The sequence below is a fragment of the Garra rufa genome, chromosome 23, assembly GCF_049309525.1.
Source record: "Garra rufa chromosome 23, GarRuf1.0, whole genome shotgun sequence".
Lineage (NCBI taxonomy): Eukaryota > Metazoa > Chordata > Actinopteri > Cypriniformes > Cyprinidae > Garra > Garra rufa.
Window position 1 is genome coordinate 5286057 of NC_133383.1, and position 24236 is coordinate 5310292.

Genomic DNA, 24236 nt, shown 5'->3' on the forward strand with positions numbered 1-24236 from the left:
AAAAACAGTCAAGTTTTATCAGATTTGGTCAGAAACTAATTCTGGACGATATGCCAACGGAAACTGGTAAGATTTAGCAAAATTATATTAGATTTGGCCAGAAACTGTCAAATTTTGTCAGATTTACCAAAACAACAGTCAAGTTATATTAGATTTGGTCTGAAACTGTCTAATTCTGGCTGATTTGTGAACAGAAACTGTCAAAACTGGTCAAATTTAGCAAAAAGCAAGCAAAATATATTAGATTTGACCAGAAACTGTCAAATTTAGTCAGATTTACCAAAACAACAGTCAAGTTATATGTCAGATTGAGTCAGAAACTGTCTAATTTTGTCAGATTTACCGCAAAAACAGTCAAGTTATATCAGATTGGGTCAGAAACTGTCTAATTCTGGCTGATTTACCATCAGAAACTGTCTAAATTGGTCAGATTTAGCAAAAAACAGTCAAGTTAAATCAGATTTGGTCAGAAACTAATTCTGGACGATATGCCAACGGAAACTGGTAAGATTTAGCAAAAAGCAAGCAAATTATATTAGATTTGGTCAGAAACTGTCAAATTTTGTCAGATTTACCAAAACAACAGTCAAGTTATATGTCAGATTGGGTAGGAAACTGTCTAATTTTGTCCAATTTACCAAAAAACAGGCAAGTTATATTAGATTTGGTCAGAAACCGTCTAATTCTGGCTGATTTGTGAACAGAAACTGTCAAAACTGGTCAAATTTAGCAAAAAGCAAGCAAAATATATTAGATTTGACCAGAAACTGTCAAATTTAGTCAGATTTACCAAAACAACAGTCAAGTTACATCAGATTTGGTCAGCAGTGTTGATTTTGACAACCATCTTAGATTTAGTCTTAGTCTTAGTCTTTTGGACTAAAATGCTTCTTAGTTTTAGTCAAATTTTAGTCACTTCTATATGTGATAGTTTTAGTCCCATTTTAGTCGACGAAAAGTCAAAAAGGTTTTAGTCTAGTTTTAGTCAAAAAAGGGAAAAAAGTAGTCTTTTAACAAATTAATGTAGGTCAGTAAGTATTTTGCTGTTGGGTAGTGTCACTTATAAGTTCTGAAAATAGCAGATCTATAGTTCAACACAATGTGAGCTTCCGGATCGACTATTTTCACCAATAATTACAATAATGAAGGAATGTTTTAGAACATAAAAGACAAACAAGGATGGAATGCTAAAACGGCTTGCCATACTAGTATAGCAAAGAGTATTTAATGCTAAAACGGCTTGCCATAGATACTTTTTAAGTTTTAATTGGCATGCACAATAAGCGGAAATGTCATGCATTTTAAACGTCTGACGGACCACCCACTAACATTTTCGTCTATTCTCGTCTCGTCAACGAAAACTCACACACGTCTCGTCATGTATTAGTCATCAACGAGCCATTTTTATCTCGTCATCGTCTCGTTATCGTCATGAAAAAAAGTGGCGTCAACGAAATGATTTCGTCATCGTCATCGTTGACGAAAACAACACTGTTGGTCAGAAACTAATTCTGTCTGATTTGCCAACAGAAACTGTCAAAACTGGTAAGATTTAGCAAAAAGCAAGCAAATTATATTAGATTTGACCAGAAACTGTCTAGTTTTGGCCAATTTACCAACAACTGTCTATGTTTGTCTGATTTAGCAAAAAACAGCCTGGTTTTGTCAGAAACAATAGGAACAATTATATTTTGCTTTTTAAAAAAAGTTTATTTACAGGACTATTTATTTATTATTTATTTTATTTATTGACAATAAAGCACAAAATCGACTATTTAATAGTGAAGATGGTTGTAGACTGAAAAGTAAGTTTCACAAATAATTAGAAGCGGAAAAACTGAAATGTTCTTGTAAAATGCACTCTTATGCATCTTTGATCATTACCACTTTGAACAATTTCTTGCAGACGTTACTGATTTTTGGAACTCAGTATGTGGTTTCTTGCTGGTCCAAGATTGTCTGCCAGTTTAGGTTAACCTTTAGCAGTTGGTAAAGCAGATTGAATCAACTAATGGACCAAAACACACAGCTTTGACCAGTCAGAAACCATCTGAAATTGGTCTTCCTAAAGTCTGTGAACACATTGTCCTCAGATTGATTTTTGTCATGTTGGTGTGTGTATGGAAACCTTCTAACCCAGATCTGGTTTCCTTCAGGTGACCAGACAGGCGAATGCCGCGCTCACGGGAACCTGGGGTCGGCCTTCTTCTCTAAGGGGAATTATCGTGAGGCACTGAGCAACCACAGACACCAGCTCGTCCTGGCCATGAAACTCAAGGACAGAGAGGTAATCAGCAGCTAACCGACCCGTATGTGTGTGTTTTCCGGAGTGTGTGGCTATATCTTCACCTCAAACAGAAATGAAGTGTGCAGGATGGCTTTATCAGAGGCCCAGGACTCATGTTGCAATGTGACAAATGTTTCAGTCAGATCCGCAGGGCAGACTCACTGCTCTCTGTCACGTTTGCGTACGCTCTGCGTCTCTGTTCTGTCTGCTTTCAGCTCGCCGTCTATCTGTTCTGATGCACCATTGAGAAAACACCCCGAAACGTCCTACTTGAAAACATGTCTGGGTCGTACTTTTAAAATCAAAAGAAAAGATGGAATTTTGTGTAAAGACAAGGATGCCTATTTTCTGAACTTTTGTTTATTTATTTATACATTGTGACATTTAATTAAACTGGTTACTTTTTTTTTTTTATTGTTATGACATCTAAACATTTTCCCCCAAACAATAAATCTGAATGTTTTAGAGTTTTTATTTAAAATGTAATAATGAATATTAAAAATAAATAATAAAACATATATAGTCTGAAGACTAATATGATACAAAAAAATTTAAGAAAAATAAACGGCAAAAACAAAAAATCACAGTGAAATATAGATGTTAAATAATACAAATAAATAATAAAACAAATAAATATTGTCAAAAATATATTATTTATTTATTTATACATTGGTTATTTTTAAATTTTATTTAAATATTTTTATGACATCTGAGCACATTTCTCCCCAATACAATAAATGTGCATGTTTTAGTTTTAATTTAAAATGTAATAAAAAATATTAAAAATAAATGACAAAACATGTATAATATAAAGAATAGTATGATAAAAAAAATAATAAAACAGTGAAATATAGATGTTAAATACTAAAAATAAATAAAAAAGTAATTTTTTAAAATATTATTTATGTATTTATTTATTTATATCTTGTGACATTTAATTTGATGTTTTAGAATTTTAATTTAAAATGTAATTAATATTAAAAATAAATAACAAAACATGTATAATATAAAGAATCATATGATAAAAATAAAATATAATAAAAATAAACAAAAACAATTACAGTGAAATATAGATGTTAAATAACACCAATAAATAAAAAAATAGTAATTTTAAAATATATTTAATTATATGTATTAATGTTTAATTTAATTTAATTTAATTTTATAACATTTTTTCCTAATACAATAAATCTGGATTTCTTTTAATACCCATTATTCTCAATGTAATGATAATCTCATTACACTAAAATGTACTGATGAATATTTAAAAATAATTATAAAACAACTCATAATATGAAGAATAATCTAATATTTTGAGGTAAGTAATGTAATATATATTTAATATTACATTAATGCAAATTGTGATAAAAATCAGCCTAAGATGAAACTAATGCAAAAATAGACTTAATTTTCTTTTTTTACGCTATACATAAATTCTTCTTTTTATCTTAAAATGAAATATGAGCCAGGGATATTCTTGACAGGCCTGGTGAGATTCACACACTGGCTGTATTTAATGCGTCTCGAGGTCTTATCAACTAAAGCCTCATCCTCCGGCTCCTCATCATCATCTGATTCATATCACTTTATGAAATGGAGTGGATGAGGAGAATGATAGACTCCTCTTTTGTGTGTCCAGATTGTGTCCATGTGTTTGCTCTGCTCACTGAAATAGAAGCTCTTCGTCCTCACATCTGCTCCTCTTTCTCCTGTTCATTACTCTCCGGAGCCGTGGACACGACCGCATTTCTGCTCACAAAGCCTGCATTTATTTGATCCAAAATACAGCAAAAGCAGCAATATTGTCAAATATTTTTACTATTTAAAATAACTGCTTTCTATTTGAATATATTTAAAAATTGAATTTATTCCTGTGTATTTTCAGCATCATTTCTCCAGTCTTCAGTGTCACATGATCTTTCAGAAATCATTCTAATATGCTGATTTGCTGTTTAAGAAACATTTATTATAATTATCAAGATTTAAAACAATTAAGTACATTTTTTTTCAGTATTATTTGATGAATAGAAAGATCCAAAGATCAGCATTTATCTAAAATAAAAAAGCTTTTGTAACATTAGACACTAAACCATTCAAATGCTTGGAGTCAGTATAATATGCATTTATTTATTTTTGGCAAAGATATGATAGTAATTCATACTTTTATTTAGCAAGGTTGCTTTAAATTGATTAAATGTGATGATAAAGACATTTATATTGTTACAAAATATATCTATTTCAGATAAATGCTGTTCTTCTGAACTTTCTATTTCTCAAAGAAACCTGAAAAAATTCTACTCAGTTGTTTTTAAGCATAATAATAATAATAATAATAATAATGAATGTTTTTTTGAGCAGCAAATCAGAATATTAGAAGGATCATGTGACTGTAGTAATGATGCTAAAAATTCAGCGTTGAAATCACAGGAATAAATTAAATTTAAAAATATATTCAAATAGAAAACAGTTATTTTAAATAGTAAAAATATTTTAAAATTTGACTGCTTTTGATGTGTTTTGGATCAAATAAATGCAGGCTTATGTCAGATTTATTTATTTTTATTTCCATTAATCACAATACGGATACTTATTACATTATTTTGTATTAATTAACGACTTAATTAATTAATAAAAAAAATTTGTAGTGAATAATAATGCAAATAAATTACATGATGAGTAATATAATAGAAATAAATAAAGCAAAATATTTTTTCACATTAGAATAAAAAGAATCACATTTATAATGAAGTACATCTGTGTTTATTTGGAGGAAATTATGCATACGTGTATTTTAAATAATAGAAATAAAGAAAAACAAATTGTTTAATATAAACAGTTTTCTCTTATTTCAGTATTTATTTATTTATTCTTTAATTAATTCATATAATTTGTATTACAGTAATGCAAACTGTGGTAAAAAAAAATGTGCTTAATTGTCATAAAAATAGTGTTGCAAAAATATTAATGTTCTTAAAATTAGACTTAATGTTTTAGACTTATTTATTTAATTAATTTTTTTTTGTTTGTAATTTCTATTATTCTCAAATAATGATTTCATATCTGATTTTGTGACAAATTACGTATTATGATTTTTCATGACTTTTCTAGTTATTTATGAATTCTCACCTGAAGAAATACTGAATGTATCTTGTGAAATTTATATTGACCAGAGGTGATAGAGGTTTTTTTTAACTCCTGTGACTTTCCATCAATGGATATCACAATTTCCCTGATATGTTTTTCAAAATTGATTTTTAATGCATGCATGTACTGTAGCAGGTATTATAATGAATGAAGCAGGTTAGTTCAAGTTAGTTAAACTGTTGACATGTTAATATCAAACTTAGTCTAATTTAACTTACAATATGCTGATGTGTGCTTTTAATGCGTTTGCATCTACGTTTGTGTACTTCAGTGTGTTTCTGGCCTAAATTTGAATAATTAGCATTTTTGAGGAGACATTAAATGAGCTCCAAACAAAGCATTTTCACATAATGGCCATACGGTCACACGCTTGAGCAGTTTGTGGGACGTGTTGGTGGGATGTGTGTGTGTTGTGTCTCTTAGGTCATCTTATGAGCTTCAGGGAACTGAAGTGTGAACAGGTACAGCAGATGTGTGTCTGCTGCCATATTGCAGTGTGTTTGAGCATGCCTGCATGTAGGAAGTGTGTCATGATGGATCATCTGCTGTAAGTGTGTGTGTGTTTGAGTCAGCAGTGATGGATTTGGTATAAGACGTTCTGGCTCCCCCTCTTAAATCTGTTGTCTAATGGTTTGATCAGTACTGCAGTAAACACTCATGACCCATCACACTAATTACTCTAGATCCACGCTAATCAGCACATACACACAAAAAACCCAGCCTAATCTCATCCAGCTTTCAAGATAATTCTGTCCTGTATAACGCATCACAACTCTTTATTTAAGATCAATATGATGTTTGGATGTGCTTTTGATAAAGGTATAGTTTTAAATGTATATGTTATATACATGTATATAACTAAGTGCATATAACTAATAAGTATAAAGTTACTTTTAAATAATATAAAACTTATAAATAATATTTTTAAATTATAAAGTTATTATTACTATTATACATTATACATGCTTTATGTTCACATTATTAGGTTTGAAAATTATAAAAATTCACCAAAAAAAGTAGTTATCGTTTTATTTTTAAATTTACTATAAAACAATTGTATTTTTTATAATATTCCTTTTTATTTTAAATATATATTTATGATACTATTTAGTATTATTGCTAAATATATATATTTATATATATATATATATATATATATATATACATTAATTTATATTAATTATTTATAATATATTATTAATTATTTTGTATGAATATTTCATTACTATTTATAATATATTAAATAAATACATGTAATGAAAAAAACTATAAAAATATTTTGCATATTTTATTTTTATTATATAGGCCTACATTTATATAACTAAATATAACTTATTATATCATTACTTTTAAATATTTATATTGAATTATAATTATATTATAATTATAATATTTTATTTATGTGTGTATAGTATTAATGCTGAGTATCTTTATTAATTATTAATAATATTTGATTCATTATTTTTAAATGAATATAGTATTACTATTAATAATAATACAGTCATAGTACATTAAATAAATATAGTTATAAAATTAAATAAAATAATTATAAAACATTATGTATTATTGTAATTGTAATTATTTAATTGTCTATACATAAAATTATATATATATATGTAATTATATATTGTATTATATATATATATATATATATATATATATATATATATATATATATATATATATATATATAATATACAATAATAAATTATTATATACATTATATTATTATACATATGCATTATATGTATAAAAAATTATATACTTTTTTGTATTTATTTTTTAAATTGCTTAATTTATTAATTTATATACACTACCAGTCAAAAGTTTGGACTTTGACTTTTTTTTTTGTCAAATATTAATTATATTAAAAAAAAAACAATACAATATGTTTTCTTATTTTAATTTAATTTAATTTATTTGTATTTGATTTGATTTGATTTTTAAATACAGATTGTGCCAAGGAATGATTCTCAGTTTGTTTTCAAGAAAAATCATTCCTTGGCACAATTTGTATTTTTTTTTTACATGACAAAACCAAATCAAATCAAAAATATGTTGTATTGTTTTTTTTTTTAAATAATTAATTAATATTTGACTAAAAAAAAAAAAAACATTAAGTCAAATGTGTGTCCAAACTTTTGACTGGTAGTGTATATGTGTATATAATTGTATATGATTAGTCTTTATATAATGAAATAATAAATAATTATGTTTTACTAAAATATGTGTGTGTTATATATATATATATATATATATATATATATATATATATATATATATATATATATATATATATAGTTTGACTATATTCAGATTTTTTTTTAGGAAAATCTTTGATGTACTTCTGTTCTTGCTGATTTAAAAGTTATACATTTATGCATCAACATTACGCTTACAATCATTTTCTTTCCCGTTTCTCACATTAACAGTCTGTATCAAGGTCTGAGATGTGTTTTGAAAGGAAAATGTTGAAGGACATTTGCTGTGGCGCATTTGTACTTCAGCTTTTATACTACTCTAATATTCCCATTAGTACGTGGAGCGTCGCTGTGTCAATATCGAGTGAAAAACACTTCAGCGCATCATTAAAAGCAACAGAAGAGCGTTAAATTCAGTCGTTAATATAGACGGAGGACTTTCAGAGGCTTACCGTCTATATCAGTAAAGCATTAGGAATGAATAAAGCTGCTGCAAGTGAAGGTATATCAATGTATGTGAGAAACATTCCCTGAGTGTTCGCTCCATTACCCTGGAATCCAAACCAATGAGCTCATGTTATTACATATATAAATTTTTCTCGCCTTGCCTCAGGAAATCTTCCGCTGAGTACCTTGAGACACGGTCCTTTCCTCCTCTCCTATCATCTTGTCTTCTCTCTCGCTCATACGTGTCCAGGTTTGAAGTAGTCTAACAGTAGACTAATGAAGCAGCACGACTGTTTTTTAATATTATTAATAATAGGAAATGTTTCTTAAGCAGCAAATCAGCATATTAGAATGATTTCTGAAGGATCATGTGACACTGAAGACTGCAGTAATGATGCTGAAAATTCAGCTTTGCATCACATGAATAAATTTAATTTTAAAATATATTCAGATAGAAAACACTTATTTGAAATTGTAATAATATTTCACAATATTTGTTACTGTATTTTCTAATTAAATAAAGCAACCTTGGTGAGCAAAAACATCAAAAAACATAACCGGAATCAATACATTTTAAAATATATTCATATATAAAACAGCTGTTTTAAATTGTAGTAATATTTCATATGGTCCTAGACTGGTTGCACATAATATCAGCACTGGATTTATTGTGTAAAACGCTAAATGCAGTGTGCAGCACAAACACATGTCACACATTAAAAGTAGATTCACAGAGCAGCTTGTAAGACGTTATAATGAATGGCAGAAGTCAAATGATATGAAATGATTCATCACTGTTGTGTCAAAATTTAAAGTAAATATGTGCACAGAATATAATTCAAACCCAGCTCTCTTTCTTCTTAAGCCCGGGACACACCAACCCGACACCAACCAACTAGCGCCGAAGAAAGCCGACAGTCGCGGTCAGTCGTTTGAAATAAAGATGCCAATTAAACCTTTGTAATTTATATAGTACTAGACACAATTTTCTATAAAACACATAGACCTACACTTTATTGGCTGAATAATATTTACCTTTTGAATGTTGAGCGTTATTAACTGTTGAATAAATGCTGACGTGGGACAAAATGCCCGATTTCCCAACACGTTGAACTGAGCAATGCCATTGTACCATTTTAATAGGCTACTTTTAAACGCATATAGCTCAGTAATGTCAGTTTTATGTATTTTCTGAGAGGGGGTGGGATTTTTGTTGGGAAAGTTGGGAGAGAGACGCACACTTCGATTAGACTGGATAAACACATGCAGCATCTTAATTGTTAAGAAAATGGTATTCCTAATAAATGTCTCGAATATTTTGATTATGTCCAGTGCTTCTATTTTTTTTTTTTGGAATTATTATGTCTTTTCAAATGCCTAGATCTGTTTAATTTCCTTAATTATAAAATTTCTAGCACTATTTTTAAACGTTTATTCAAGCAATAATATATAAATGATCTCATGTATATGCTTGTTTAAAACCAGGGATTAAAAACGAATTCCAAGTAAAAACGGTATTTTTTCTTTACATTTCCAGAGAGCTAAACGAACTAAATTAAACATTACTTAATAAATTCAAAGCACTATAATTTCCTTATTCATTTGATACAACTATTATAGCTATACAATTAATATATATAAAATAATATTATTTTGTCATATTCGTGATTCCTGAATTTATATATGAAAACTTTGTTTTGAAGTGCATTCGTTATGTTTGTATAAGAAAATTAACCTATTAAGTTGATTTAATATTCTTGATAACGTTTAACTTCTTCTAAAAAATTAAGAAAAAAGGAATTAGCTTGTAGTCTATATATATTTAGGGCTGTAGGCTAATCTTTTTCTTAACTTTTATTACACTGTAGATCGAAATAAAATAATTCTTGATCATATTTAACATCTGAGAATCACTGACATAATTAGGCTACTTCGAAAACAAAGCTATTTAAATCTGTATAAAGGCATTTATTTGATAAAAAAATAGTAATATTCTGAAATATTATTACAATTTAAAGTAGCTGTTTTCTATTTGAATATATTGTCAAATGTAATTTATTCTTGTGATACAAAGCAGAATTTTTTCGGCATCTTTACTCCAGTCTTCAGTGTCACATGATCTTTCAAAAAACATTCTGATTACTGATCAATACTGGTTTGCTGCCCTAGAAACATTTCTGATTATTATTATCGATGTTGGAAAAAGGATCTTTAAGGAATTGAAAGTTGAACAGCTTTTATTTTAAATAGAAATCTTTAGTAACATCATAAATATCTTTGTTGTCATTTTTCATTCATTTAATGCATCCCTGCTAAATAAAAGTATTAATTCATGAGCAAATAGCAGACAGTACTGAGTCTAAATATACAGCACAGTACGCACGTATTCCGTTCCAAACATAGCTGATGTCTTTTTCCTCATTTTCCCTGTCCTTCTTCTCATTTATAATCTTTATTCTCTCTTTCTCTTCCACACACACACATACTGTCTCCTTTCGTGATGTTTGAAACGCTCTGCAATTGTTACTCGCCGGCAGTTCAAGCGAGCGTAGCGCGGGCCGGTGGTTTAATCTCTTTTAGGTAACATATTGTTCTTATATTCATTAAGCAGAGCACTTCAGAATATGACAGCAGTTGTAATTGGTTTGGTTTCATCTTGTTAAAATGCATTCATTATGCGACGGGCCCCCGGCTTCTTTGTGCGTGGAGAACACCAGCGCGAGCCGCACTGTCTGCCTGTCTGTAATTGTGAGCCGCAGTCACTGTCAGCCGCTTAATTAAAGCCAATGCAGAAAGGACATGCTCCATTTGGGACCATTTGAGAATTTCCATCTTCCTCACAGGTAGGGATAAATAGCCAACGCTCTCGCTGATGACACGTGTGTGTGTGTGGCACTCAGTATTCGAGTCAAGTTGCATTTCATTTAAAGTGCATTATACAATACAGAACAGTATTCAAGTAATAGTTCGGTCAAAAATGAAAATTTGCTGAAAATGTACTCAGACTCAGGCCATCTAAGATGTAGATGAGTTTGTTTCTACATCAGATTTGGAGAAATGTAGCGTTACATCATTTGCTCACCAATTGATGTAAATGGGTGCCGTCAGTATGAGAGTCCGAACAGCTGATAAAAACATCACAATAATCCACAAGTAATCCACACTACTCCAGTCCATCAGTTAACATCTTGAGAAGCCAAAAGCTGACTGTTTCTAAGAAACAAATTAATCCTGAAGACATTTTGAACCCTAAACCGTTGATTCCAGCTAGTCCTCTTTCTATAATATTGCTTTCTCCAGTGAAAAAGTCATCTTGTGTGAATCAGGAGAGAAATATGCACAGTTTACAAACTAAAACAAAACAAAGTACAAAACAAATATGTGGGTGGATTTGGATGTGAAAGGTGGACTTTGTCACTGGAGGAAGCGTTATTATGGATTATGGACTCTCATTTTAACCAGAAATGACAGTTTATAGTTAAACCATCTTAACAATGGATGTGTTTCTTAAAAACACACAGCTTTTCACTTAACTAATGGACTGGAGTGGTGTGGATTACTTGTGAATTATTGTGATGTTTTTATCAGCTGTTTGGACTCTCATTCTGACGGCACCCATTCACATCCATTGGTGAGCAAATGATGTAATGCTACATTTCTTCAAATCTGATGAAGAAACAAACTCATCTACATCTTGGCTGGGCTGAGGGTGAGTATATTTTTAGCAAATTTTCATTTTTGTGTGAGCTATGTCTTTATTGTTTCAAAATCCTTCATTTAATAAAGAAATATTTCATTATTTTTCAACCACCAGTCATATAGACACACTTTTCACTTTTTTATTCTGTTAAATATCCTAAATAATCGGTTGAATGTACGACTTAGTGATTCACTCATAAGGAAACTCATATAAATTAATCATTGTTTTTGAACAAATCTGTTGAATGAACAACTCAGTGATTTGCTCATAAGGGCACTTATGAATGAATCAGCATTTGTGAATTAATCAGTTGAATGAATGACTCAATGATTCACTTGTAAGGACACTCAGTTGAATGAATCAGTGTTTTTGAATGAATCGGTTGAATGTACGACTTAGTGATTCACTCATAAGGACACTCAAATGAATTATTGTTTTTGAACAAATCTGTTGAATTAACAACTCAATGATTCACTCATAAGAGCACTCAGTTGAATGAATCAGCATTTTTGAATGAATCAGTTGAATTGATGATTAAATGATACACTTGTAAGAACACTCAATCGTCTGAAACTACAATTTTGTGATTCACTCATAAGGACACTCACTTTAATGATTCAGCATATTTAAATGAATCAATTGAATGAACGACTCAATGATTCACTTGTTAGGACACTTAGTTGAATGAATTGGCTGAAATAACGATATTGTGATTCACTCATAAAGACACTTATTTAGAATGAAACAATGTTTTTGAATGAATTGTTTGAATAAATGGCTCATTATGACACTTTCAGGTACAGACAAGTCACTATAAGTCACTCTGCAAGATCAAAAATCTAAGCTTAATCAACTTCTTATTTTCAACTTACCTTTTTAGAAAAGCTTTTAAATGATTTTTTTCTATTTCTATTTTGACTTTTACATTGTAGCACTTTGGGATTCTGTGTGAATATAAAGTGCGTTATAAATAAAATTTATTATTTTTATTATTATTATTATTATTATTATTATTATTATTTATTTATCTGTTCTAAAACACTGATTTATTCAAGTATGTTTATAAGTTAATTCGACCTATTTATTCAAAAACACTGATTCATTCAAGTGAGTGTCCTTATGAGTAAACAACTGAGTCGTTCATTTAACAGAGTTGTCCAAAGGTGCTGATTCATTCAAGTGAGTGTCTTTGAGTGAATCCTGAAGTCATTCATTCAAATGATTCATTCAGAAATGCTAATTCATTCAATTGAGTGTCCTTATGAGTAAATCACTGACCTAATTTAACCGAATTGTCCAAAAACAAATATCCTAAACATAAAGTTTAAGGGTTATGGACAGCATTTAATGTTGACTTTTGGTAGTTTTACCTCCTGAAAGTGTGAATTTTGTGGTTTTGTGGCATTTTCAAAACATTGCGCTGTTCCAACAACTGGACGAATCAATGTTTTTGAATTAATCGGTTGAGTCGGACTTGGTAATTCACTCATAAGGACACTCATAAGGAATAAGGAATAAATTAGCATTTTTGAATGAATCAATTAAATGAACGACTCAATGATTCACTTGTAAAGACACTCAGTTGAATGAATCAACATTTTTGTAGAGAATCGGCTGAAAGAACCATTTCGTGATTCACTCAAAGACACTCACTTAAACGAATCAGTGTTTTTGAATGAGTTGGTTGAATAATCGACTCATTGATTCATTCATTAGGACACTTTCTGGTACAGAAAAGTCAGTGTAAATCTCTGCAAGAACAAAAATCTATTTATTGTTGTAATTAATAAGAACAAAATTAGACCAATAGAATCTCCTCATTTCTTGACCCAGATCTGAATATTTTATGTGCAAAATGACAGTAGATTGTCTTTTTGAAATTTTGCACAATTCAATTTCATGCCCGATAAAATATATTTGTGGTTGGTAAATTCAGGAGCCATCGGCAGGTCTGTGTGTGTGTGTGTGTGTGTGTGTGTGTGTTTGTGAAGGATATTGGGGTTTTATTATGTCTGTTGCTGCTGAATTGTGATCCGGATCAGATATTGAGTGCCATAATGACTTTTGAGTGTTATTGAGAGATTAAGAAGATTCCAGGAAGATGAAGAGGGATCGGGAAATTGCTCCATCCTATTTCCTCTTCCTGTCACAACCTTTGCCTAAAGCACCTGCCATTTAGATTTTATTGCACAATATAGACTTCCTAAAGTCTGTTTACTCAGTAAGAGAGACGTGTGTGTGTGTGTGTGTGTTGTGTGTGTGTGTGTGTGTGTGTGTGTGTGTGTGTGTGTGTGTGTGTGTGTGTGTGTGTGCGCACGTGTGTGTGTGTGTTTTAAAGGTCATTAGTAGCTGTGATGCTTTATATTTGCCTCAGGCAGGATTCCTCAGGTTATGGAGGAAAACTCACCTCAGGCGAGGCAGAGATCAGTGATGCTCTCATGGGCCCAATTCTCTGTCTATCTATGTGTGTGTGTGTGTGTGTGTGTGTGTGTGTGTGTGTGTGTAACCAGCCATTTATTGCTCTGTATGTGCATTTATGTGCATACAGCTCTCTTTATTTGCATGCATATGGTGTGTATATGTGTGCATGCAGTTGTGCAGCAGTTAAAATGATGGCCTCACCAGAGGAACAAATGCACCGGTGTCAGAGAGATGAATAGCTTTGCTGATATTGACTGTTTAAAGAGTCTCCAGCCTGCTCCGAAGCTCCTCTCTTATTACAGATGGATAAATTACAGAGTAATACAAATGTGTTATATATATTTATTATTTAAAATTATATAATATTTGTAATATGTATTATCTAAAAATATGTATATTTAGCAGATGTGACAAGAAATGAATTCTGAAATGGTGTACAGCCAGGCAAAACAGCAATATTCATTTCAAGTGTGCACTAACAGGCTTTATTTCACTCTATAGACCTAAAATGGATTAAATATACTGGAAAAATATCCAATCGATTCAGTCCAGAATGCATTTGTGTCAGTGTATGGTCAGAGTCAATGGCCGTTCATTGACGAGCTCCATACAAGCACATCAAATCAAAGACGGCGGCTTTCTGCCACAGAGCCGTGCCCCGTCGTGTGGTCGGCTGTAATGAGCCGTGGTGTGGACGAGTCGTTTGAGTAACTGACCCTCCTCGACACGGCAGCGCTGGCTACGGCTAGCGGAGCGCCGTCCGACTGGAGTGACCAAGCGCAGAGTCATTTAAAGGCCTGGAATTGCATCCTGCACCGAGGTCGATCGATGGCACGCCTGTCAGAAAGATGAATGGGAGCTTTAGGAACTCCATTTTAATGAAGGCAGAGAGAGAGAGCGAGCGACGCTCGTGTAGTCGTGTTGTGTAAAGATACTCCTGTAGCACGCGCTCTGTAGGTGTCCGCTGTAGAAGAGGTCGAGCCGCTCCTGAACTGATGGAGACCTGCCCTCCATCACCATTCATCACCCGTAAACCCGTTTCTCAGTTCCTCACAACGTTCGGCCTCCGTCAGGGTCAGTGCAGAGAATCCACAAAGAAACCATACTGGATTTCTCTAGTTAGATCAATTACATCTCACTTTATGACCAAAGAATTACATTTTAGTATGATTTATTTTATATTACAGTAACTGGAGATACAATAAAAGATCTAAAAAATTTTTAGTAATAAGTATATTAAGTATGCATTCATTAAATGCATTAATAATGCTAATTATTAAAAGTGCACTATATTTATTAGACTAAACAGTGACTAAACAGATGTCTCACATAGAATTGTAACGGTATATAAAATATTCAGTGGAAAAAAGTTAATATATTAAATAACTAGTGATAAGTATATATATGTGACCCTGGACCACAAAACCAGTCTTAAGTCGCTGGGGTATATTTGTAGCAATAGCCAAAAATACATTGTATGGGTCAAAATTATTGATTTTTCTTTTATGTCAAAAATCATTAGGAAATTATGTAAAGATCATGTTCCATGAAGATTTTTTGTAAAATTACTACTGTAAACCTATCAAAATGTAATTTTTAATTAGTAATATGCATTGCTAAGAACTTAATTTGAACAACTTTAAAGGTGTTTTTCTCAGTATTTTGATTTTTTGCACCCTCAGATTCCAGATATTCAAATAGATGTATCTCGGCCAAATATTGTCCTATCCTAACAAACCATACATCAATAGAAAGCTTATTTATTGAGCTTTCATATGATGTATATATCTCAGTTTTGTACAATTTAACCTTATGACTGGTTTTGTGGTGTATATATATATATAAAACCTATAAATTGAAATTATATTAATATTTATCTGAAAACCTTTCATTCACACATTCATTCAGGAACCAAACAATTGGCTGAGTCATTGAATTGTTCACTAAGCCAATCTGTTCTAAAACACTGATTCATTCGAGTGAGTGTGTTCATGAGTGAATCTTTGAATTGTTTATTCAACTAATTAATTCAAAAACACTGATTAATTCGAGTGAGTGTCCATGCAAGTAAATCCCTTGAGTTGTTCATTCAACCAGTTCTTTCAAAAACACTGATTTATTCAAGTGAGTATCTTTATGAGTGAATCACTGAGTCATTCATTTAACCGATTTGCCAAAAAACACTGATTAATTGAAATGAGTGTCCTTGTGATCAAATCACTAAGTCTTTATTCAACTGATTTATTCAAAAATGCTGATTTATTCAAGTGAGTGTCCTTATTAGTGAAGCAAATTAGTTGTTCATTCAACCAGTTCATTTAAAAATACTGATTTATTTAAGTGAGTGTCTTTATGAGTGAATCACAGAGTCATTCAATCAATTGAATCATTCAAAATTGCTGATTTATTCAAGTGGGTGTCTTTGAGGAAATCACTAAGCCACTCATTTAACCAATTCATTCAAAAACACTGATTTATTTATTTTTATGAGTGAATCACAAAGTCGAGTGATTCATTGAGTGAATCAGTGAGTTGTTGGTTCAGTTGATTTATTCTTTCAAGTGAGCATGTATGTGAGTAAATCATTGAGTTGTTCATTCAACTGATTCATTCAAAAGCACTGATTCATTCAAACTAGCGGACTTATGACTGAATCACTGAGTCATTAATGCAACCGGTTTGTCCAAAAAAACGCTGATTTATTCAAGTAATCGTCCTTATGAGTGAATAATTGAGTCATTCATTTAACAGATGCATTCAAAAACACTGATTTACTCCACTGAGTGTCCTTAGGAGAGAATTACTAAGTTGTTTATTCATTCAAAAACTGATTAATTCAAGTGAGCATCCTTAGGAGTGAAATACTGAGTCGTTTATTCAACTGATTCTTTAAAAACACTGATTTATTCAATTGAGTGTCCTTATGGGTTTATTTAACAGATGCATTCAAAAACACTGATTAATTCAAATGAGTGTCCTTATGAGCGAATCACTAAGTTGTTCATTAATTCAAAACCTGATTAATTCAAGTGAGTATCCTTATGAGTGAAATACTGAGTCGTTTATTAAACTGATTCTTTCAAAAACATTGATTCATTCAATTGAGTGTCCTTATGAGTGAATCACTGAGTCATTCATTCAACCAATTAATTCAAAAACATTGAATGATTAATTCAACCAAATTATTCAAAAACATTGATTCATTCAAGTTAGTGTCCTTATGAGTGAATTATGAGTCATTCATTCAACCAATTTATTGAAAAACATTGATTCATTCAAGCGAATGTCCTTATGAGTGAATCACTGAGTCATTCATTTATCCAATTTATTTAAAAACATTGATTCATTCAAGCGAATGTCCTTATGAGTGAATCACTGAGTCATTCATTTATCCAATTTATTCAAAAACATTGATTCATTCAAGTTAGTGTCCTTATGAGTGAATCACTGAGTCATTCATTCATCCAATTAATTCCAACACATTGATTCATTCAAGCGAATGTCCTTATGAGTGAATCACTGAGTCATTCATTCATCCAATTTATTTAAAAACATTGATTCATTTAAGTTAGTGTCCTTATGAGTGAATCACTGATTCATTCATTCATTCATTCATTCATTCATTCAATTTATTAAAAAACATTGATTCATTCAAGTTAGTGTCCTTATGAGTGAATCACTGAGTCATTCATTCAACCAATTAATTCAAAAACATTGACTAATTTAAGTTAGTGTCCTTATGAGTGAATCACTGAGTCATTCATTCATCCAATTTATTTAAAAACATTGATTCATTTAAGTTAGTGTCCTTATGAGTGAATCACTGAGTCATTCATTCATTCATTCATTCATTCATTCATTCAATTTATTCAAAAACATTGATTCATTCAAGTTAGTGTCCTTATGAGTGAATCACTGAGTCATTCATTCATCCAATTAATTCAAACACATTGATTCATTCAAGCGAATGTCCTTATGAGTGAATCACTGAGTCATTCATTCAATTTATTCAAAAACATTGATTCATTCAAGTTGGTGTCCTTATGAGTGAATCACTGAGTCATTCATTCAACCAATTAATACAAAAACATTGATTCATTCAAGCGAATGTCCTTATGAGTGAATTATGAGTCATTCATTCATCCAATTTATTTAAAAACATTGATTCATTTAAGTTAGTGTCCTTATGAGTGAATCACTGAGTCATTCATTCATTCATTCAATTTATTAAAAAAACATTGATTCATTCAAGTTAGTGTCCTTATGAGTGAATCACTGAGTCATTCATTCAACCAATTTATTCAAAAACATTGATTCATTCAAGTTAGTGTCCTTATGAGTGAATCACTGAGTCATTCATTCAACCAATTAATTCAAAAACATTGACTAATTTAAGTTAGTGTCCTTATGAGTGAATTATGAGTCATTCATTCAACCAATTCATTCAGAAACATTGATTCAATCAGCTAAAATCTAGCTGACATTGCTGCATGCTGTAAATACCGCTGTCTCTTCACCTGATTAGTGTTTCATCGTCTTTACTATGAGAAATAACCCCCGTTTTAGCTAATCTATAGCGTGTCACTGTACATGAAAAACAACAGCGAACAAGCTGTAACTATGCTTTTATTGAGTTGCTTTCTTGTCTAGTATTTTTCCTCACTGACTTTCTTGGTTTGTTGTTATATGCAGTGTTGTTAGGTGGCTCTACGGCGCCCCTGTAGGTCTGGAGTCACACTGCGATTGATGAAAGCTGCAGCAGGAACAGAGTAACCCATCAGTCAGTCAAAATGTGTAGCTTTTTTACACCCTGTGAGGTGTGATTGTTCCTCAGGAGGAGAGCAGAGAAGGAGGAGGTGATGGATTATACGAGAGTTTCTCCCCAGAGGTCTGCGCTGCACTCTCTCGGCCCGTGGGCCGCTCCGCTCACACGTCAATGTCAGAGATCAATAGAGCTGATCTCTGGGTGGGTTTGAGTCTGAGTGTGTGTGTGTGTCATGGCTGAGATGAGTCTAAATAAGTCAAACACTGTTAGGAAGGATAATCTCACGTCTTAGTCAGAGAGAGAGAAAAAACAAATATATTGTTTTCTTTTTGGCACCATATATACAGTATGTAATGACCTTGTTGTGTTCTTGATGGGTTTCTTGAGGTTTGCCAGTGATGTACTGTATTTTTAAATTTGCATGTTTTCTGTTCTTTCAAGTCAAAAGTCTCAGAGCTGTTTTTAATCAGTCAATCAGGTTGTAAATCTGTTCAGATGGCTTGTTTCTTCGCAGCAGCATATGTTCATGGCTGATTTGTCTTGTGAGCGTGCTCTTTGTCTCTGTTTTTTGCTATGTGCATATTAGCATTGCATTTCTCTATGGCATACACACTTTGGCTAAGTATAGTTTAATACTATTCAGTTTGGTTATCAGTGATATTTTATTAGGTGAGAGGTTATTAATGCTTTGAGTCACTTCTGTCAGTGGTTTTCAACTGGTGTGATATAATCAGATCATGAATAAGAGGGGAAAACTATGCAAAATGCAACTAATATTTAAACTGATCATGTACAAGGTCAAAGAAAACAGGAATCTTCAGTACGTTCACTCGCAAGTGGCATAAATATGATTTATTGCAATTCAAGACTTTCAGAAACAAAAAAACAGCATTTTTCCTATTCAGCGTATATAGACATAAAATTCCATGCTTGAGTTGAACAAATATATTATTTTAGTATATATACATGTTTTTTTGTGTTATTTTAAAACATGCTTTTTTTCTATATAGACTTGTTATTTTGTATAGCATTTATACATTTTTGAATGAGATTTTATTGCATTTATATTATTTTTTATAGTTTTCATTTTAATTTTACTTTACATTTTTACTTTAGATTTATTATTATTATTATTATTATTATTATTATATTTTTTATTTACTTTTATACATTAAAATGTCGTTTATTTACCTCTTTTTTAAATTTTAGTAATATTTTTGTCATTTAATAAACATTTATTTATTTAGTAATAGTTTTATATATAATCTTATAAAATTGTATTTATTTATTTAATTGTTTATTTATTTAGTAATAGTTTCATATATCATCTAATAAACAAGTATTTAATTATATATTTATTTATAATTATTTTTAGTAATAGATTTTTGAATTGTATTGTATTTTGTATAGTTTTAATTATATTTTACATTTTTACTTTGCATTTTATATATTTATCCAATAAACATTTATTTATTTATTTATTTATTAATAGTTTTATATATCATCTAATAAATAAATAAATGTTTGTTTGTTTGTTTGTTTGTTTGTTTGTTTAGTAATAGTTATATATATCATCTAATAAATAAATATTTATTTTTAGTAATATTTACTTTTATAGTTTTAGTACTTCACATTAAAAATAGTTGCCAAAGCAATATTTCTATTTTAAAATTTCTATAAAAAAAATTCATTTACATATTCAATTTATATTTAATCTAACATTTATTTATTTATTTAGCAATAGTATTATATATAATCTAATAAACAGCTTGTATTTATGTATTATTTGTTTATTTATTTAGTAACAGTTTTATATATAATGTAAAACATTTAATTATTTATTTATTTTTAGTAATAGTTTTAGTTAACAACAACACATAATTTTAGTTTAATTATTAATTTTATTATTATTATTATTATTATATATTTTTTAATAATTCTATTTAGTTTTATTTTTGTCTTTATTTTTTATTTGTTTTTTAGTAATATTTTTAGATAATAATAGAAGTGATTATAAATGGTTATTGTATTCTGTTGAGTCTTTGTTGTCCATTATAAAATCCAAATCACTGATTTAACTGACTTAGCACCGTATTAATTTCGTCAGTAATATCTGACAACATTCAGCATCCATGTTTCTTGTTTACAGCTGTATAGTTTTCTCTGTATAAACATCACCATTTTGGAAGTGATTCCTGTGGAACGATAATTTAGGACATTCAGTATCTCATCCAAACGCAGTCGACACTCCCAAAGTGTTCAGTAATGTTCAGGTGGCTAATGCGCGGTTTGTTCGTGGACCAGCAGCGCAGCTTTCTGCAGAGAAGGTCACAACTGAGATATTCATTCTTTGGGAGCTCGGCGCTGTAAAAATGGTGCCGCATCCCAGAGGAGGATTTGCATTTTTTCAGGCTGAGGGAATGTTCTTACGCAAGCCCCGCTGACACGCTGCCAGAGAACACAGCGGCTGGCCGTCCACTCCTCACAGCCGCTGACTCTGCTTTCTTTTCCACTTTGTCTTTCTTTTGTGGCTGTATATTTCTCTGTGTGGATTACACACTCTATCTCTCTCTCTCTCTCGCTCTTTCCTTTCACAACTGACCTTCAAGATCCAGTTCCTCATTCCACATAGTCACAGCACTACATTGTGAATCTGAATGAGCTCAAAGCATCACTGTTTTTACACAACCTGTAAAGAATACTATACTATACTACTATACTACTATATAGTGTTTGCTATAGCAGTAGATGCATATATACTGACTAGCCAACTAAAAATGAGTAGTTGTAAAACTGAATACTGTCAGGATGCTTTATAAAATACAAAAAAAAAAGTATTGTCATTTTAAAGCCAAATTTTGGCTTTTTTTTTTTTGTAATAGCAATTTGGTAAAATAAGATGCACTGAGGGATTATATAAAGTTTGTATACTGTTCACCATTATTTATATTTTTTTTCACTACTATTTATTAATATTTCGAATTAGCTTTTAATTTGTAATATTTCTTATAAAAACATCTCATGTCTTTATTTTAATTTTAGTATATGTTTTAGTCATTTTTAATGTGCTTTTTTAATGTTATTTTTTTGTTTTTTATGTAAATGTTTTTTAGTGTATTTCCCTTTAGTTTTATTATTTTTTCAAATTAGCTTTTATTTTGTAATATGTCTTATAAAAAATATCGTCTTTATTTTAATTTTATGATATGTTTTAGTAATTTTTAATGTGCTTTTTTAAATTTGATTTAATTAAAAATATCTTGTCTTTATTTTAATTTTAGCATAAGTTTTAGTAGTTTCCAATGTGCTTTTTTAATTTTGTATGTGATTTTTTTTTTTTATGTAAATGTTTTTTTTTAGTGTATTCCCCTTTTAGTTTTATTAATATTTCAAATTAGCTTTTAATTTGTAATATGTCTTATGAAAAATATCGTCTTTATTTTAATTTTAGGATATGTTTTAGTCATTTTAATGTGCTTTTTAAATTTTTAATGTGATTGTTTTATGTAAATGTTTTTTATTAATATTTTGAATTAGCTTTTAATTTGTAATATGTCTTATACAAATATCTTGCTTTTATTTTAATTTTATATGTTTATATATTTAGTTGTTTTTTTAATGTGTTTCCCTTTAGCTTTATAAATATTTTGAATTAGCTTTTCATTTGAAATATTTCTAATAAAAATATCTCATTTTATTTTAGCAAAAGTTTTGGTAATTGTTTTATGTGCTTTTTCAATTTTTAATGATTTGTTTTTTAGTTTTTTTAATGTAAATGTTTTTATGTATTTCCCCTCTAGTTTTATTAATATTTTTATTTAGCTTTTAATTTAAAATATTTCTTATAAATATATCTCATATCTTTATTTTAATTTTAATAAAAGTTTAAGTAATTTTGAATGTGCTTTTTTAATTTATGTGATTTTTAGGTTAATTTTTGTAATGTAAATGTTTTTAAATGTTTTTTTTATGTATTTCCCTTTAGCTTTGTTAATATCTCAAGCTTTTAATTTGAAATATTTCTAATAAAAATATCTTAAATCTTTTCATTTTAGTATTAGTAATAGTTTTAGTCTTTTTTAATGTGCTTTTTAAAATTGTATGATTTTATTTTATTTTTTATCTAAATGTTTTGTATGTATTTTCCTTTAGCTTTATTAATATTTCAAATTAGCTTTTAATATCTCATGTCTTTTTTTTAATTTTAATAAATGTTTAAGTAATTTTTAATGTGCTTTAAAAAAAAGTAGGTGATTTTTTTTTATGTAAATGTTTTTTAATGTTGTTGTTTTTTTAACGTATTTCCCTTTAGCTGTATTAATATTTTAAATTAGCTTTTTAGTTTGAAATATTTCAAATAAAAATATCTAATATCTTTTAATTTTAGTACAAGTTTTTAATTTAATTTAGGTTATTTTTTAATGTAAATGTTTTTCAAGTAAATTTTATATAATTTTATTTTTTTAATGTTATTAAAAAATAATGTTTATTTTTTTTCCAGTTAGTTGACAAGAACTTACTATACTATAAGAACTTACTATTAAAAATACAATAAAAACACTAATGTTTTTACACTAATTGTAACACTAACTGTAAAATGTAACACTAATTGTAAAATATTATTACAATTCAAAATAACTATTTTAATAAATAAATGCAGGCTACAATCAATAGTATTCGACTTTGAATTATAGTAAGTTATTGTCAACTAACTGGAATTAAATAAGTTTAAAAAACAAAAATAAAACTTACACAAAAAAACAACATAAAAAATAGAATAAAATAAAATTAACTTAAAAAACATTTACATTAAAAATAACCTAAATAAAATTACATAAATTAAAAAAGCACATAAAAAAATACTAAAACTTATACTAAAATTAAAAGATATTAGATATTTTTATTAGAAATATTTCAAATTAAAAGCTAATTTAAAATATTAATGAAGCTAAAGGATAACACATTAAAAAACAACAACATTAAAAAAATATCACCTATGACCTAAAAATAAAACACTTAAAAAAAAAAAAAAGTACATTAAAAATTACTTAAACTTTTATTAAAATTAAAATAAAGACATGAGATATTTTCATAAGAAATATTTATATTTTTTAAATTCCCTGTGATTTCCAGGTTGTTCATGAATAAAATACAATTATATTTTTATTTTATTTATATTAACAATTAAATATTTTTGTACATTCTCAATTTGATTAAGAAAAAATTATACAATATAATAATAAAAAAAAAACTAACAAAAATGAGAAAAGC

At 29.4% G+C, this 24236-nt stretch overlaps 1 protein-coding gene across 2 annotated transcripts in view; it reads left to right on the top strand.

Annotated features, from left to right (window-relative positions):
- The window catches only part of ttc28 (tetratricopeptide repeat domain 28), a 253373-nt gene that overhangs the window by 116000 nt on the left and 113137 nt on the right, over positions 1–24236 (top strand). For both annotated transcript variants that reach the window (XM_073829886.1, XM_073829887.1), the window contains exon 4: positions 2157–2287. In XM_073829886.1, the coding sequence (XP_073685987.1) occupies positions 2157–2287 (131 nt within the window). The remainder of the gene's footprint in view (positions 1–2156; positions 2288–24236) is intronic.